At 37.8% G+C, this 18,890-nt stretch overlaps 1 protein-coding gene across 9 annotated transcripts in view; it reads left to right on the plus strand.

Moving 5' to 3' along the window:
- Nucleotides 1-18,890, plus strand: part of LOC110827866 (phosphatase and actin regulator 2) — a 254,537-nt gene that overhangs the window by 80,920 nt on the left and 154,727 nt on the right. For 2 of the 9 annotated variants that reach the window (XM_087351049.1, XM_087351053.1), the window contains exon 1: nucleotides 2,925-3,938. The exons of 5 other annotated variants lie outside the window; for them this stretch is intronic. In XM_087351049.1, coding sequence (XP_087207175.1) covers nucleotides 3,665-3,938 — 274 coding nt within the window. In that variant the 5' untranslated portion in view covers nucleotides 2,925-3,664. Of the gene's footprint in view, nucleotides 1-2,924; nucleotides 3,939-18,890 lie in introns of those variants that run through there. 2 more of the 9 variants (XM_022059962.2, XM_087351050.1) reach the window with 1 other exon arrangement.

An 18,890-nucleotide genomic window follows, 5' to 3' on the forward strand; every position in this document is an offset into this window, starting at 1 on the left:
ATAAATTGTGTAAATACCTGAGTAGGTTGCGAAAATCGTGTCGCTCTTGTGGATGTCGTCAGTATTATTGAGCAAAGTGGTCTAAACTGTTGCATGCGCTGTGTAACTAGATGTTCTATATAATAAATACATAAAAGAAAAAGCTACAAAGTAACATTTCTTAGTCATCTTTAGCTGGTGACGCATTTTCTGTGCTACTATGATAAACTACAGTAGCTGTTTCTTCTTTATCGCGACCTATTTACCTGAGTTCATTCAATTTTTGTGCAAAGCGGGTAAAGCAACCTGGTTCTTTAACGACCGAACAACTTAGTGTAGCTATAACGCTAAAAGAAACATGCTTGTTTTCGGACTGTATCACGTTTCAATCTCGACAGAGTTACTACTATCGTGAAGGCTTTGTAGTTTTACCAGTGGTATTCAACCTTTTTTTTCGCGTACCCCCAGATATAATTTCTCTTCAACTTTGTACCCCCAAAGTTGTTGGTGTATAATTCAAGTTATACAAAGTATATAATCTACATCTAAAATAAATTAAATAAATTACATTACTGATTATTCAGTGTTTATCATAAAATAATATTTTTTTTAAATTTCACGAACCCCCTAAGATGTCTTCGCGTACCCCCGGGGGTACGCGTACCCCAGGTTGATTACCACTGCTCTAGACTACTATTTTCCTCTCCATCTCTGGTCACCTTGTAGTCTCATTCTATGGTACATAGCCGAGCTCTTGTTGGTGAAACAGTACAGGTCATGATGTAGGAATCAAGCTTTTGTATACGTGTCACATGTTGATTAATGTTTAACAGCCTGGCTCTATATTCTAGTGCGTTCGCCATGAAAAGTTGTTAAAATGCGCCTGTTTGCTTCATCACGTTTGCATGTTTACTCGAAAACCACTGACAGGATTTTTGTGACATTGGACTCTCGGGAGTTCACCTAAAAATTGTATTCCTATTATAATTAAAGTAGGACAACAGTATTGGACACGCTGCACGTGGACCTTCATGCGTTTGTTCTCGCATATTGAGTGTAAATTTTTTTAAAATATTTATCGAAGCCGGAAATGTTTGGAACAGAAGTTGTTGAGAAAACTGAAGCATGTTATATCCAGTCTATTTGTTCCTTCAGCCAATTTTTTTTTTTCTGAACACGACAGTAAAACTATTGGGCCGATTTTGATGAAATTTTATGTTCATGGCTCATTTTGGTTTTGTGCGGTTTGTAAGAGACAACTTAGCATTCACAAATTGAAAATCTAGAGGCAAAACAGAGCGAATTCGCCAGAAATGTTACGATATGCCCGCATGTCCTCGGCCGTAATAGTATGGCATCTTTTCCCTAGTGTTTGTTTAACAGTTCCATGTTGCTACTTCCAGTAGGTTTGGTTTTCTTTGTGCTTTATGCCACCTGCCAATTCTGAGCTAGTAAATGAAATTTCAAACACAATGACATTGCAGTATTCAAGGAAGTGCGAGTCGGTGAAGAAGACGAAATCGCCTATTGGTCCAGGAGGCGGAGGATACGATCCACTTATTTGTGTTTCGTTTGATATTTTATTTGTGTTTAATTTGAAATTATTTTGTTATCATTCTGTCAATATTTGGTTTCGAGTTTTTTTATCGACATTTCTTCGTTTATAAGAAAATGTATACTTGCGGTGGCATTTATTTGTATGGTTTTTCGCAGTAGGCAGAATTTGTCAGAAGACGTTCGTAGCCTACTCTTATAGAAGAAACATTAATCCGGTGTTGTGATGACAACCATAATTCCTAAGTGAAAATTCTGTTCCTACCTTATTATTTTCAAAGTTGCTATTACAAAAATCAATTTGTTTATGCAGATTAAATGGAAATAAGTGTAAAGAAAATGGCGTTATTTATAGTGGTCTTTTAATTGAAAATTGATATGGCAGAAAAATGTTTCGTAAATTTTCCATTATTATTATTTATTTTTATTTATATTATTTTATTAAAAATCTATTCAGTCCTCCTTGAGTTACTGCACGCGGCCTGACAGACAGACAAACACACGCCCTTACTCACTTTTCAAAATTGCCCCACCATTTGTTATTCCATTATTTGTAATCTTGTTTAATAAAGTCATAGAAGAAAGTGAAGGAACTCGAATGTTGCTTTGTGCAATTGAGGCGTGTTATTTTTCAACACGTGTTTCCAATTGTTTCAACAATATAATGATTAACAGTTTATCACGTATGTATAACCCTTTAAACCCGAACTGTAATTATTAATTCGGCAGTTTGTATGTATGGGGTCTGCAAACTTGAATTATTTCCATAAACAACACAATCATTTGATCTTTGTAATGGTCAAGAGTTGTATTTTCTTTGCAGTACGGACTGAATTCTTAAGCATTATTTAGACGAGTTTTGACTTCAAGGGATTAAACAGTTATTTAGATGTGAACTGGGTTCTGGAATATTTCTCTGTAACGAAAAGTAGCTTCCAATTTTCGTAATTAATACACGAGCCATTTAAAAAATTAATGCCTTATAGTTAGATAATTTAGGACTGAGTTCTCCGAACTGTCGGCCCAAGGCATTGATCTGCAGTATTTAATATCAGCTTGAATTGAGCTTTTTTGTGTTTATCGTTTGTTTATTATCGTCATACAAGTACGCTGACTTCTTGTTAGATTTTTGTACGTACTGTTTATACCATGCCATTGAATTCAATGTATATTCTCTGTACAAAGAAGATGTTTTGTTATGCAGATGTTTGCTGTGTTCCCAGAACATTAACAGTGACCTTCTTTAAAGTTGAACTAATCCTCGTGTGAAGTAACGAGATCGACTGCTTTGAACCTGTACGCCAGTGGAAGACGGCCGACTGGAGTTGGTGTAAACTAGGAAGTGTTGGTAGACCTGTTGGGTGGCATAACTCTCGTCCCTCGTTCGTGAAGTCTGGCTGTCGCTTGGCTTCGTGTGGCGGGCATCGGTTTCCTTCGCCAGTAGAGTAGTAGGACTCGTTCGGTGAGGTTAAGTACAGTGTGTGCGTTTGGTATTCTTGTCATTACGATCACCTCATGTCTGCCACCAAACACCAGGAGAACTACTCAACTGAAGAGAAGACAAGAAAACAAAACGTGTATGTAATTTTTGTAATCGTGACGGCAACTGGAAAAAATGGAAAATTCTGTATACCGGCATCACAGTCATCGGCCATCCGTCCACACTTCTAAATTGTAGAAATTTTATCGTGGTCATGTGTGTGAAATATGCAATTTTAGCTTCACGTGTCGACACGGCGTTGTGCCTGCAGTGATGTGTTAGTGTATTTCTGTATTCTGAGGATTTGTTGATTCTTTCACGAGGGGGTTACCGACCGCACAGTGATTAATAATACCATTATGTGTGAATTCTAATGTTGTATGGTAATCAACATTTTTTATTGTGGCTTCTTGTCGATAAACCGCATAGCCATATTCTAAATGGTTTTGAAGGGGAAACAGGTGCGTGGTTGGTATTGATCGGTGAGGGCTACTGCAAAAGGAGAGGGTTGTACCATGAATGTGCTTCCAGCATCAAGAGCAACAGCTTCGTGTGTGTAGGCCTAAAAGTGTGTATGTAGTAGCAGCCATGCTAGTATAACGTGTTTGGAAAGAGCACGTGTTCAAGTGTAGTTCTGTGTTCAAAGCCAATATGTCAATACGTGTTAGTGGTGTGTATTTGGTTCCTTCACCAGGACAGCCATCGTCTCCTGAGAAGAGTGATGGCACAGGAAATTGTGGTGTAGTGGCTGTTGTTAAACCAACGGCTGTGACAATAGTAACGCCACAGCGGAGCAACAGTTTGGATTATTTGAATTTTGAAGAGAAGCGGCAGTTAATAGCATCTTCACTATCGCTTTCAGACTTTCTGCATCATGGGCCTGCTGCGGCAGCCAAAGGTGTAGCAGCTACAAAAGTCATCGTTGGTAAGTTCAAGGTTTGGGGAGTAGAGAGCAACTCCTATTGCTCGAGGGTGAATTTAAAATCTGAACGCCCTCAAGCCGTGTAATATAAATGCTTATACAGTAGGCCTCTTTATGGTTTGGAGTTTGATATACCGTGGGCATGATGATCGTGTCCCCTGAAACGAAAATTAAATGAATGTTATTTTCACTTGTAACGCTGTAACGTTGTAACTGCTGTTTTACGAGTGCCAGCTGTATTCTACCTTCCGTCAAAAGAAGTGTTGGTATAGCCTTAACGGAGATGTAGTATTAATAATATTCTTATCAAAATGTTATATGGTGAGTACTGAGTTTCGATGTTGGGCAAGTTTGTGTGAACCAAACGTTTTCCCGGTAAACACATTTTTATTTGCATCCGGCCCAATATAACCGATACCTCTGACGAATATCAAATCTCGTTTTATCATTTTTCTGAAACATGGCGTAACGTACGAAATTCCAGGAAATACAATATAGATCTCATTAAGCTGTACAACGTTTGTTTGAAACAGTTTAATGGTGAATATGTAAGGAGACAAAAAATCCGACTCTGTGAAATTTGGTGTCAGTAATATGAATAGCATTACAACCATGGGTTTTTATATAAATACAATACCAATACCAGTGATGTAGGCATATGAAAAATTACAAAAACATTAATAGGGTCTGTGGAAAATGTGTTTTACGATAGAGTAGGCCTACATCTTTTTAGCTTCTTTTAATTTATGGCCGGAACAATGAGGATGAGAAGCTTGGCGCTGTTTCAGGTTTTCATGGCGACGGGTATGAAGATGACTCTTCTAGGATATTGCGCCATGTTGTCTGGTAGATAATGGCCGATATTTCAGACATGCTTTCTGGCTCCAGCATCAAGTCGGTGGTCACCATGATGAAAGAGGCCTAAACATATCTGAAACGTCGATCAATATCTACCAGACTACACGGTGCAACATCCCGGAAGACAGTTATCTTCATCGATGGCGCTTGTTTTCCCATCAACTTTGCAATGTCTGGGCGTATGTAACCCCCTCCCCCCCCGGTGAAATAGCCTACGTGTCACATTGAGTGGTAAGCAGTGGATTCCCAACCAGTTTGCAACTGAGATTCAGTTTTTTCTAGTCTTCTGTATTTCGTTTCTTTTAATGTTGGGGAAAGTCGCCGACATCTTTTCATATTACAGCATTTTTTTTATCACGGAATCAGGTTAACAGTTTAAAACTGCCATTTTGTTATCCTTTCTATCGTGTCGCAAACCTAGCACATGCTCAATACCCAATGGAAATATTTGAAACATTATTATAAAACTTAAGATGACTAGTTCCCCACAATTATATTTTGAATACACATTTGCCAATTCTGAATAAAGGAAATCCTGTGTTATTTTAACTTCTGAATAGTATCTTTCATCATATTGCCCAGTCTGTAAATTACAGTCTACTATTTAATTTCTCTTGGCAACTGTGTTGCTAATGGCAAAAAAGAGCTGTTGAGAGAAATTGATTGTGACTCGTTATAAGACAGTAGGCACTGTCCCGGAATTTGACCGAGGGGACTGACAAAACGGCAAGCCGTTCCCTGCCGGGCTTCGAACTAGATGCCCCCACATTAGTATCCAAGTCTTTCAGGGCCGTAATAACTTTCTTAATCATCTCGTTTCTTTCAGCCTATGATTTTATGTTTTCTGTATCGCCGTAAATGTCGTTAATGAAAATGTTGAAAAATTACAGCGTACGTAGTTTATTGGAAGCAGGTTGTAATGACGAAAATGTAACGTAGGCCTAAATGAAAAGCCGTTGATATTGCGTATACTTGGACCACCCATGTTCATAATTGTGCTGTTAGCATTGGTTTTATTTGTCGTTGTTCAAACAATGTTAATTTGTGTAGTTTCACCTTTGCTCGGCGGACTGATAAAAGTACAGATGTTGTTTCTTTCAACCGAGCTCACTCTAAACTCGTGTTAAATTAATCTTCCGGATGCAATTAGATCTACTTTTACTGCACACATGCCTACATTTATTATCACTATAGGGTCTGAAGGTCACGGAACAAGGAGACTATGTGGTGTACAAGAAATTTGGTTATGTATTGTACAAAGAGTAGAAGGCAGTATGATAATTAAGTGGTTACTAAGTTATTTTACGAAGCTGTATCAACTGCAGAGATAATGCAATGTCGAAGAATGAGGTTTTGTGAGACTGTCAGATATAGATCCCGAGGGATGTAGTTGTCTATTTGAAGGCAGTTATTGATATATCCAACTAGATTTATGCGGCTGGATCGTGTAGCTGACGACTCCTAATTCTAGACCTAACCTAACCTATGTGCATTGTGCTTTATCTGAACGTGCACTGTACGTTTTTGTGTTCTGACGTCTAGTAACTGGGGCATTAATGTTCCTACTGACCGACGAGATTTTTAACTTAACAGATAGGATATCTCAAATGAAGCAAAATTGGCATAACCATATCCAAAGGATGCATGAGGAAAGAATCCCGAAGGCGGTACTTCAATACAACCCACAAGGACGAAGAACTGTTGGCCGCCCATTAACAAGGTGGCAAGACTCGCTCTCTCTTGATGTGGAAACAGGCGCTATGGCCTAAATCCATGAAAGAAGAAGAAGAAGACTAACACTGTCATAGTACTTCACCTTGAATTATAAAGTATACCATAATATCGGAGCACGTCTTGCTTCCCTAAACAAATTATATAATTGGCATTGAGAAATGGTTATAACCTCTATATTTCCAATGTATAGCGATTATTTAATGCCTACTTACTTCCCACCCAGCCTGTAGTTTCTTGGGGTTTGTGAGTGACGTGCGACTCGCAGGATCACTCCATAGTACACAATTTCTTACTAGTAGGCTGCATATATAAGTAGTGATGTAAACATAATTTTAGGTAATATATTTATTTATTTCCGTCAGTACACAAACTTAGTTGTTAAAATTGGTGTTATTAAAGCTAAAACTTTAAAATTTGGCGCTTAACATCGCTATTACGATGTTACAATTTTAGCGCTCATTATTTTATTTCACAACATGTTTCAATGCAACCGCATCATCTTCAGGCTATTTTTGTCTTTAAAACTAATGTATATTTATTATGCAACTACAAAACAAACAAATCAACGATAGTTGCATAATAATTATACATTAGTTTTAAAGACAAAAATAGCCTGAAGATGATGCGGTTGCATTGAAACATGTTGTAAAATAAAATAATGAGCGCTAAAATTGTAACATCGTAATAGCGATGATAAGCGCCAAATTTTAAAGTTTTAGCTTTAATAACACCAATTTTAACAACTAAGTTTGTGTACTGACGGAAATAAATAAATATATTACTGAATTAAGCACAAACATGACGCATTCAAACTACAAATACATAATTTTAGGTATTGTGTGAATCGTCATCTGTTCTTTCAAGATTAAAGTTACTAGTTCCGGATACTCAAAACCTAAGAATGTTGTTATAGTTTTCACTATTTTGGCTTGCAAAAGGCGAAATTCTTTCTTCTCCAATTTGTCCTTAGCCAATTCTGCATACTCTTAATTTTAATGTAATTTAATTTACCGTAAAATTGTATCTTTCGTTTGATATAATCGTACATAGCTTCTGGTACTTCTTAGGAAATTAATTTAAATTGCATGTCTTTGTTCATCACTAGATTTCTATTATTATTATTTAGTGTTCTGTCTGACGACAGGTCCATATGAACAGGATCCTTCCATCCTTTTCTCGGACTGGGACCTGATCATATACGTTCTTGGCAGATGATACAGAAGTGGTTTGCCATTGCCTTCTTCTGTGTGTGAATGGAGTAATTGTTGGGATGCCACGGAGAAACCGGGGAAGCCCCCGGAGGAAAACTCCGTGTTGCCTAGACCACGGCCTTGCCCAACACAAGTTATAAATTCGTGCACCGCCGGGAATCGAACCCGAGACCCCAGGATTACAAGGCCAGCGTTCTAACCACTAGACCACAGAGTTTAAATTGTATGCGAATTTCTCTGTCTGTACATATCAAAACCTGACATTTTACAATTCTTAAAATTGCTTGAAATCGATGTAGGTTAATATTTATTACATTTTCCTTAAGTTAGTCTTTGTGACTTGTCGTCCTCTCTCACGACTTAGACCCTGCGGTCTGTTCTGATTCACAGATAATTCTTAAGTCTTTTGGACATTGGTAGGTCTCCTTGGTCTATCACAAGGACTGTACCACACAAATGGCCCGAAAATATTCCCGTGTTCCGAGCGGGATTGAATCCCGAGAACCGTGCGTTCGATCTGTTCAGTATAGTGCGCTCAAAAGACCGCAGCGCCACGCCCGTAAGTACACTGATCTACTGACTAACTTAATTGACTGCAGGGATCAGAGTCTTTGAGAAGCTTATAGTCACTCATCTATTAAATAAATTCGCGGTGTTTTAGAGCTCGAAATTTCATTATCTCGTCCGCAAGACTGTTATTGAAACCTTGTTTGAGCTAGGTGAAAGCATATAATTACACATCATTTATCGAATTAGGTCTGTTTTGATAGTATCTTCCCATTTGCGTCTACATTTTTAAGTCCCTTCTTCCGTTCACATTTTGCGGCAAAAATTGTGTATGCTTTACCCATCTCGCATGCGTGCTACATGTCTCTTCTATGTTATCGTCAGCGATTAGGTCACCCTAATGTTTGGGGAAGCGTGCAAATTAGGAAGCTACTCATTGCACAGTTTCGCTCAGAGTCCTGTTATTTATTTTCCGTAATGTCGATATGTTATCCTCAGCACCCAGGCCTCTTGCTATGCTCTATGATCTATGTTCTTGTAGGAGAGAACAAGTCATACACCGATACTAACAAGACAGGTTTGTTGGCTTATAATGTAACCTTTACGTCATGGAAGGCGGGAAGATAGATGGTTCTGAAGTGAATTGTAGCAAACATTTCTAGAATTTAATTTGGGTTTCATTTTCTCATGAATGTAACATTGATTTGTTACCGGCACTCTTAGACATTCCAGGTTGCCACACTTTCGTAGGATTTATGATATACACACTCTTCTGTTGCCAGTTATAAAGTTTGATATATGCTGCTAATGTATTAATGGATTAAATACTTGTTTCCATTCAGTGGCATAAGAAAAATTCACGAAAGATCGTAATTTGATTTTATATGTTAACATACAGTCTACTTTTAATTTGGGCCTAGAAAATGTCTCTCATTATGTTTTCCTATTGTCTAGGACAGATTATTTAACAGAGACGTTAAGGCAGGCTCGGAGATTGTAAGAAATAAGCATTGTCAGAAAACGTAGGCTTTATAGATGTAGGTAACTTTTTATTTCCGAGTTAGAAAATATCCCAAGGTATTAGTTGGTCTTCTGTGTGAATTAATCCAAGATAATGAAATAATCTGAAAAGAATCAATCTGTTTAGATAATGTCCATTGGGTGAATCATATCCAACAAATGCATATTGTTTCGCGAATTGAATTTCACTTTAAGAAGCTTCAGAAGATACTTTCGAGATCATCGGTTTTGAATACACGACTTTCGAAACTGAAATTCGAGCCTGTAGTTATGTACGCAGCTGAAGTTCTGAATCCTATAGGCTTCAGGCTCAAGCGCTTGAGATTTTTTAGCGTTTGGTTATTTGACGACGCTGTATAAAGTGTGGAGATCATGTAGGTCTAGCACGGAATCAAATATCGTGAATGGTATGTAAGAATTTAGGAGGAGGAGGCCGTGGTTTATTTCAAGATAGGTCTGATATTTTGGCAGTCGCTTGGAGGTACTGAGGAAAACCACGAAACTCCTTAGGGTAGCCGTTGCCTGTATTTGAACTGAGCAGTGTACTGCATGAATGCAGGTGTGAAATGTTACTGATTGGCCAGCCTGCTCTGTTCTTTGTTATAACAAAAAGTATTAGTGTAGTTCATTGCAGTCGTACACTTAACGTTTGTGTCTCGTATGCGTGAGGCGTTTCGTAGTAACGTCTTTAGTAAATTCCTTCCGTTTGCATTAAGCATACAGAAGTCGCATACAACAAGAGAATTTAGTGGCCCGAACTATGCTCCAGATGCTAATGAAGTTATGCATTCTGTATACAAAAGACCCCATTGTCGCATTCTTCGGTCGCAAGCATCGACTGTATTCATCAGTAAATTCACCGAGTTACTTTTGCTTGTGGTTGAGTTGGTCTACTGAAAATTGAAAACGTTGAATGTAAATCACTTTATGAATACATTGTTATGTCATGTACCTATTTTTATACTATGAACCGCATTTCAGGCAGCTGTTAAAAATTCTGTTCGAACGTGGAGAACGCAGATTGGCGTTGTAAGTTATGTCTTACCACTCTTGTATACACAGGGGACAAATTTGTGATGTTTCCTCTTGCGTACTTCAGCGGCTGCGCGTCGGAAGTCGCGTGATATATTTGACTCTCGAAAGCTGGAATCGCAGGTTCAGATCTGGGTGTTTGTTTGTTTAATCAATTAATTAATTGATTGATTGATGTATTTGCTGTAAGCAGTCCCACCCTGATGTTGAATATGTACATGACATAGAATTGTCTGCACCTTTATCTCAATCGGTAGACTAAGATGAATAGCTATATATTTAGGCCCTTACAATCACAGAATGCGTGGAATGAATCAAGAACATTGTTTTCCTGTGTTTTACTCTACTGCCGAATCCTACCTCTTCCAGTAACAACAGTGAATAACAGATCATCATCCCTGCCTTCAAACACTGCAGTCATTTACACTAATCTGAGTCCATTCTGCGCTGATTTTTCTCATTCCCTGTTAGTGTATGTTGTAAATATATATAAAGAGGATTTTTTTTGGCCCATCTAAAAAATTTGGAACATGATATTTCATTACTTCGACATTAACAACCGTTGCCATAAAACTCGTAGACAGGTATTTGGATGTGGAATTGCACAGGTAATGAACCATGTTGTATTCTTCTGCGCAGATTAAACTCAAACGTGTCGCCGTTTTTTAAAAACTGTTGTTATCCAAGTAATCAATACTGGAAAAATTTAAGTCTTACAGGAATACACAGAATTTGTACGTGCGTTCTTGACAGATTTGGTTGGAATTCTGAATACTCCTAACTGAAAGAAAGCGTGTCATGCATGTACTACGCAAACATTACCACGAATTTCACCACATAAGAGTAGCAAAGGACGTATGAAACTTTCCTGTTCAGCGTAAGTTTTATGAACGTTTACATGCGAATCCTTGTTTGCAAAATAAACGAATGAATTGCAATGCAGTGCCCATTTTTTCAGTATTGCCACTAAAATGCTGGAAAACACGTTTCAGCCGTTGCCTTTCTTCTCTGCTGATTCTTGAGGGAATATCATACACTCAAATGCAGGCCTTCACTTTGTTTTGCAGACTGATCAATAAATGCAGTGTGTAGCCAACGGTATATGCTGAGATGTCCCTTGAAACGTAATTTAAAAAATAATAATATGTCAATAACTATACTTTTACTACATTAATTTCTAAGTTCATATTCTTAATGTATTTTGTTTGTAAGGTGGGTCAAATTTTTTGATTCATGTTGTTGTTTAAATTGTACAAAGAATGAATTCACCAAAGTTGTGTATTGTCGAACATCTGTTACCTTACATAATCGTATGCCCCTGTATTAAATGACACTAATGTCGATTCCATCTCACAAGTTCGTTCATCAAGTTGATATTTCCATTTGTGAAAAGTTAAAAAGGTATGTTAGTTGTTATTATCAGTTAGTAATGATAACAGGAACATGAATTGTTTATGTCATTCTACAAAACAATACAGTGCCTGTTTTTACATTGCATTAATTATAAGTTCTGCCCTTTAGGGAGACTGGCTTAGCGATGAGGTAATGTTTATTTAATTCGGGTGGTTACCTGTTCGAATCCTTTCCAAAGCCTTTTCAACCCACCATTTACGATCATGCTACTACGCATTGAAATGTATATGACGTTGGAGATAGCACTGTTAAATAGATTGTAAACGAGAACTTCGTCCTCAAAAACGAACTTTGCAAGTTAGCCCCTGCCTACTGAGCATGCCATTATATTCAAGTATGCTGGATGTGTAACTTTGCCTAAAAGGAAATTTATTCTTCCATAGAATATGCGTTATGCGCCCCACATATGAACACTGAATATGGTGATTGATAAGATAACACGACTTAATGGCCTGTATTATGATATCACAATATTCGCTGAAGTGACTGACGGAAAATACGAAAATCCAAGTAATCGCAGTCTTGGCAGTATATTAACAGGCTTTCAAATGCAAATTACATTACTGGTATGTAGCAGTTTTAAGGAGGCATGGAAATAAGTTGACAGTATGTGTAGTCAAATAATACTGAAGATACAAAACAGAATAAAAATGTTATTAGGTCGCCCGTTTTCTCTTTTATTGGAGAACGGTCACTGGTAAAGTTCTTGCTTAAACAGACTGAGACATGTTAAAGTAGCCCAGTTGTTGACATAAGAGGATGGTTGACACCGCTCGCTTATTGAGGTTAAAAGCACCTTGACGCAAAATGCAGACTGTGGATATGGGAATGTTTTTTTTTAACAAATCTCTAGTGGATGTGGCATCTGTCGTTATATATGTAATATACAGTTTCTTGGTTATTTTTAACCCCGCTGTGTTTAAAGGAACGTCGTTTTCATGTCATAAAATTCTTAGCATTTACCCAATACGCCTGATGGTTTTGCTTATACCCAGACTTCTATTTCTGTTTTTAATACACCCATTTATTTTACGCCTACTTCATTATTGTAAATTTAGAAGTGACTCGGTAAAGGTTAGAATGGTTACCTGTTTATAGTTTCCCACAACACTTTTGAATGTTGAATGTACAAGAGGGTATTAATTTTAGGCGAACAGAAATACATAGCTAAGCCATAACTACATGAGCTTAGCTCTCATCAAGTAGTGATTGATATTGAAATTTTGAAAAGAAAAGAAGAAGAAGTATAAACCGCCAGATAATGATGAAATTGTGTCAGAATTTATTCAAGCAGGATATAATATATTACGTTCCAAGATCCACTAACTTATTGTGTTCGGAATAATTGAGAATTGGCAGATCAGTGGAATGAATATATTGTGTATTTGTTTATAAGAAGGGCGATGAAACTGACTAGCAGATATCGATGAATATCAGTCTTATCAACTGCATGCAAAATGTTATTCAACATTCCTCTGTCATTGTAAATGCCATACGTAGACTAAATTGCTGGGGATCATCAGTGTTGATTTCGAGGTATACAGCCATTTTGTGTATTATAATTGTTTTGATGTCTTCAACAACGCTGGATCCCTATAGACTTTCCTCAGAGTAGAGAGTGTCTTTGAGCCGAACATCATAAAATGTTACCTACTTACCTCGTTTTATTCCTTCATTATTAATCTTTGATTAAGGCTTATAATGTGCTTGGAACTGGAGACCACTAGATTAAACCTACGTTATGAACGCGTGCCTCTTTGTGTTCGTCATTTCTGTCATGGTGTTGGACCTAAATTGAATTTTTTTTAAGTTCTGCTATACTCTACGTGAGAAACATTTTATAATGACTCGTTAGACTTAGATATGTATACAGTTACACAGTAATTTACAATTAACTAGTAGAGTTCCTTATATTCAACAGTCAAGAGGCAGTATCGATTTTTACTAATTATAGTGCACGTCTGTTCAGAGGGGTTGTCTCCATAGCAACGGACTGCGCAGTACGAACGGGAGACAACGGTACTGTTAGAATACTGACTCTGTGAACGTAATCTTATTTCTATGTATTGTAACGCTAGAAACATATTTTCCCTCGTTCCATTGATTGCAGGGACATCACGATTATTAAGGACTCTTTTCTTTTATCCTAAGTGTAGGAAATAATTCCATTGTGGCGTATTGTACTTGCTGTCTTTATCAATTAATATTTTTAACTTTCTACACTAATATTGCACTTTTATTTTGCATTGTATTCTAAGAGTTTTGTATTAAACTGTGTCAAGAGGGTTGTAAAATTAGTCTTGTAGGAAGACTTGTACGTCGGATCGGTTTTCAGGGTGGATACCAACCACCCCTGAGGAAATTAATGTAACATTGTTAGTTGACGAGAATAGCTCGTGTAATAACTGTGAGGTACTTCTCAGCTAATCAAACACGAGACTGAAACAACGTGTTGACTGGTCGACAGGCGACTCGTAGAAGGCGTTTCTGTAATTAACCCACTTTTGCGCACTAGCATTTCCTGGTTATGCCAGTCACCATTATGTGTAGTGAATTTCGAGATTTTAGGTTCTGGAATTTGCAATATAAATTTATGTAGCTATTAATTAGACTTTATAATTTTGTAATTCTTTGTAAAGACTACAGCTGCAGTACAGACGTGATTGTTAAGGCACCATTAATATGTTTCTGATTAATGAATGCTTTTCACCTGTTTATGTGAAATATATATTTCCATCTAAAAGTGGTATGCTGCAGTCAGCCGGGGATTAGGACATTCCAATTACGTGAAGCAGTTACCAAAAAATTCACTGCTCTTATACCACCGAAATTCCTTTAGCCCATAAGAACTCCGATTCTTCTAGTCTGCCCACTATTCGAACTTGAACGGTTTTCATTACTGAAGTGTTTCATACATTGTACGTGCGCAGACTCAGTTTGAACGAAACGTTCAGTACATATGTAATTGCAATGTGTAACTCGTATTATAATAGTGATAACCCATTGTCGAATTTCTTGGCACATTTTTGTTTTGTCATTTACAGTTCTACTTGTCAATGTTAAGTTTTTCCTTCGAAAAATTTGAATCGCGGCGTTTCAGAAAATATAAATGATTATATTATAAATTAGGGTAATTGTTTCTTCCATTCAGTATGCTCGTCAGTATAACTTATTTTGTCCTTAACATTTTGTCATTAATATGCAGTGTTTAGGTTAATTTCTGGTACGTTTCTGGATACACGGTTCTCTGTTTGTAGCGCTATATTTTACCGGAGAATGTTTTTGACGTAAATACGTCTATATTGAAGGGTCATTCGGCAAAAAAGGGAAACAAAAAAGTGTAACCTGGTTACCTAGGAAACGTCGTGTTTACTCGGCATTGTTGTTACCCAGGAAACGTCATCTGTTTACTCAGCATTGTTGTTACCTAGGAAACGTCATCTGTTTACTCGGCATTGTTGTTACCTATAAAACATTTCATTACATTACCTTACCTTACATTAAGTCACGGTGGTCTAGCGGTTAGAACGCTGGCCTTGTAATCCTGGGGTCTCGGGTTCGATTCCCGGCGGTGCCCGAATTTATAACTTGTGTTGGGCAAGGCCGTGGTCTAGGCAACACGGAGTTTTCCTCCGGGGGCTTCCCCGGTTTCTCCGTGGCATCCCAACAATTACTCCATTCACACACAGAAGAAGGCAATGGCAAACCACTTCTGGATCATCTGCCATGAACGTACATGAACAGGTCCCAGTCCGAGAAAAGGATGGAAGGATCCTGTTCATATGGACCTGTCGTCAAACAGAACTAACTAACTAACTAGATGGCTTACCGAACCCGAAGGTTCATCACCGAATTAACCAAAGCCCTCCACCGGACCCTGTCCTGGGCCAACAAAATCCAGTTTCCTTCAACTCCTATCTCTCATAGATCCCGCCTGAGATTATCCTCCCATCTACGTCTAGGTCTCCCCAGCGGTCTCTTCCCTTCAGGTTTCCCAACCAGTACCCGGTGCACACCTCTTGTCCCATCCATGCGCGCTACATGTCCCGCCCATCTCACTCTTCTCGACTTAATCACCCTCACAATACTGGGGGAGCAGTACAGATTTTTAAGCTCGTCATTGTGCAGTTTTCTCCACGCCCCATCGTCTTCCCTCTTAGGCCCAAAATCCTCCTCAACACCCGATTCTCAAACACCTGCAATCTGTGTTCCCCCCTCTGAGTGAGAGACCATGTTTCGCACCCATACAAAACAACAGGCAAGATTATTGTTTTGTATACTTTAATTTTCAGGTTCTTAGAAATCAGACGGGAAGACAAAATATTTTGGACTGAGAAGTAGCAAGCATTTCCGGAATTTAGTCTCCTCCTAACTTCCTCACAAGTATCATTTTGATTTGTTATTGTTATTCCCAAATATTTGAACTTTGTAACCCTTTCAAAGGATTTATTAGCCACCCTAAGATAATTTTGCCCGCCTGTCTTCTGATGACGAGATACTAACATGTACTTAGTTTTTTCTGAATTTACTTCCAGCCCCACTTGTCTACCAGCCTCTAGTAAAACTTCTGCGTTCCTCTTTATTGTATTTATATCGTCCCCCAATAAATTAACATCATCAGCATATGCCAATAGCTGATGTGTCCCATTCAATTGCAAACCCTCCTGCCTACCTTGGACCTTCCTGATGGCGTATTCTAGCGCAAAGTTAAAGAGCAAGGGAGACAAAGCATCTCCTTGTTTTGGACCGTTCTTGATGAGGAATGTCTCAGATACATATTTACCTACTCGAATTTTGCTACAGGTTTCATTTAAGCACATTTTTATTAGACCCACTAGCTTCTTTGGTATACCAAATTCAATAAGAATATTATATAGCACTTCTCTCTTCACAGAGTCATAGGCTTTTTTGAAATCTATAAATAACTGATGTACGGTCCCACCGAACTCCCATTTTTTCTCTAGTATCTGACGAATGCAAAAGATCTGATCAATCGTTGATCTGTTTCGTCTGAACCCACACTGATGATCCTCAATAATTTCATTCGCATATGGGGTTAACCTTGCCAAAAGAATGTTGGATAGAATTTTGTATGAGGTTGATAGCAGCGATATTCCTCGGTAATTACCACACTCAGTCTTGTCCCCCTTCTTATGAATAGGAATAATTATGGATTCCTTCCATTGTTGTGGCATCTCTTCCTTATCCCAAATTAACTGAATAAGCTTATGGATCCTCATATGCAACCTGCCACCTGCTTTAATTAATTCGGCCGGAATCTGATCAATTCCTGGAGATTTATAACTTTTCAACTTCCCAATGGCTAGTTCCACTTCATCTAAGCTAGGTTCTGGCACCAACAGTTCAGCTGTATGCATTTTAATCTGTCTAATATCACCAGTATCATGAACATTTAAGAGCTCGCTAAAGAAATTTTTCCACCTATTCACAATTTTTATTGGATCTGCAAGCAAATTGCCACTATCATCCTTTACCAAATTGGTCTGGGGTTGATATCCTTTCTTAAAATTATTAATGCCTCTGTACAGGTCTCTGATGTTTTTTTCCTTATTATTTGTCTCAAGTTCATCAATTTTGCCCTTCAGGTATTCCCTTTTCTTATTCCTAAAGGTTCTACTAGCCTCACGTCTCACGTTACATAGATTATCCGCATTTGTTTTGTTTGGGTCCTGCAACCATTGAAATTTTGTTTGCTTCCTTCGATCTATTAATTTGGAACATTCTTCATCAAACCACGGTTTATTTTGCTTTCTCCTGTAGTATCCTAGTTTCTCTTTCGGTGAAATTTTGATGCAGTTTCTGACATTTTCCCACTCCCTGTTGATGTCCACACTTTCATTATCCTCATTTGTCTCTAAAATTTGAAACCTATTCGAAATTTCAACTTGATATTGTTCCTTTGCCTCTCCCTCCCTTAATTTTTTCAAATCAAATCTTTCTGTGTCAAAATTTTGTTTAGTTCGTCTACTTACTGAAAGCCGCTCCCTCACTTTTGCTACCAGCAGATAAAGATCAGTGTCGCAATCTGCTCCTCTGAATGATCTCACATCAATTACATTTGTCTGCCTTCTCTTATCTACTAAAACATGATCTATTTGATTGTGTGTTCTGCCATCTGGGGAAGTCCAAGTGTATTTATGAACATCACGGTGTGGAAATTTTGTACTTTTTACAATTAAATCTTTTGACGTAGCAAAGGTTACTGCTCTAACACCGTTATCATTACTAAGTGCATGGAGACTCTCGCTGCCTATTGTGGGTTTGAAGATATCCTCCCTCCCAATTTTTGCATTGAAATCTCCTAGCACAGAACACTAAATAAAAATAAAATACCTTACATTACCTTACATTACCTTACCTTACCTTACATTACCTTACCTTACATTACATTTCATTACATTACATTACATTTCATTACATTACATTACTTTACATTACATTCAGCTACCGACCCATCTTAAGCGTAATTAATTCAAGTTAAATAAGTAAAGTCTTAATCAAACTTTACTCAATTGTAAAGCGGGTATAAAGGAAATATTTAGAATAAAGCCAATATATAAACTTCCTTTCCGTATAGACGTATTTACGTCTAATTCTCCGGAACCGTGGTTCCACTGTCAATTTTTTTTCTGCCTCGTATAATATTTTGGTTATGTGACGCACCGAACAGGTACTGGGAAGTTTGGCACATAAATGTGTAGGTTTAAGTATAAATATGCAGATAACGAGGTATGCTGTATGTGTTTGTGGTTTTAGAGGCAAGTCAGTCTGTACTTAGGGCTGTTTGCGGGTAAAGTGAAACTGGACGGATCTAAATCAGTTAAACATATTTTTAAAAAACGTGTATTTATATGCAGTTTCTGTACTGGTAATCCGCGAAAATCGGAAGAAGATTGCGTTATCGTATAACTCGTTAAAATCCTAGTAAGTTACGGTCAGGCAGAAAGATTTGTGAATGTTATGCCATTGGAGGCCACGCCTTGTTTATATTATTTAATTTCTGTAGCAGCGTTAATATCGTAGTGGGTACTGTAAGTATTTCTTAGTTAGAAGCAACACTAACGCCATTTAATTCAATGCCCTCAAACTGTTTGTGCTGTTAAATAGTCAGTGTGTAGGCCTGTCCCTTGTTGGTAAAATAGAAACATGGTGGCCGCAC

Source organism: Zootermopsis nevadensis, unplaced genomic scaffold (assembly GCF_977971745.1).
Source record: "Zootermopsis nevadensis isolate Lab colony 2312 unplaced genomic scaffold, Znev_1.0 Znev_ptg000018l, whole genome shotgun sequence".
NCBI lineage: Eukaryota > Metazoa > Arthropoda > Insecta > Blattodea > Termopsidae > Zootermopsis > Zootermopsis nevadensis.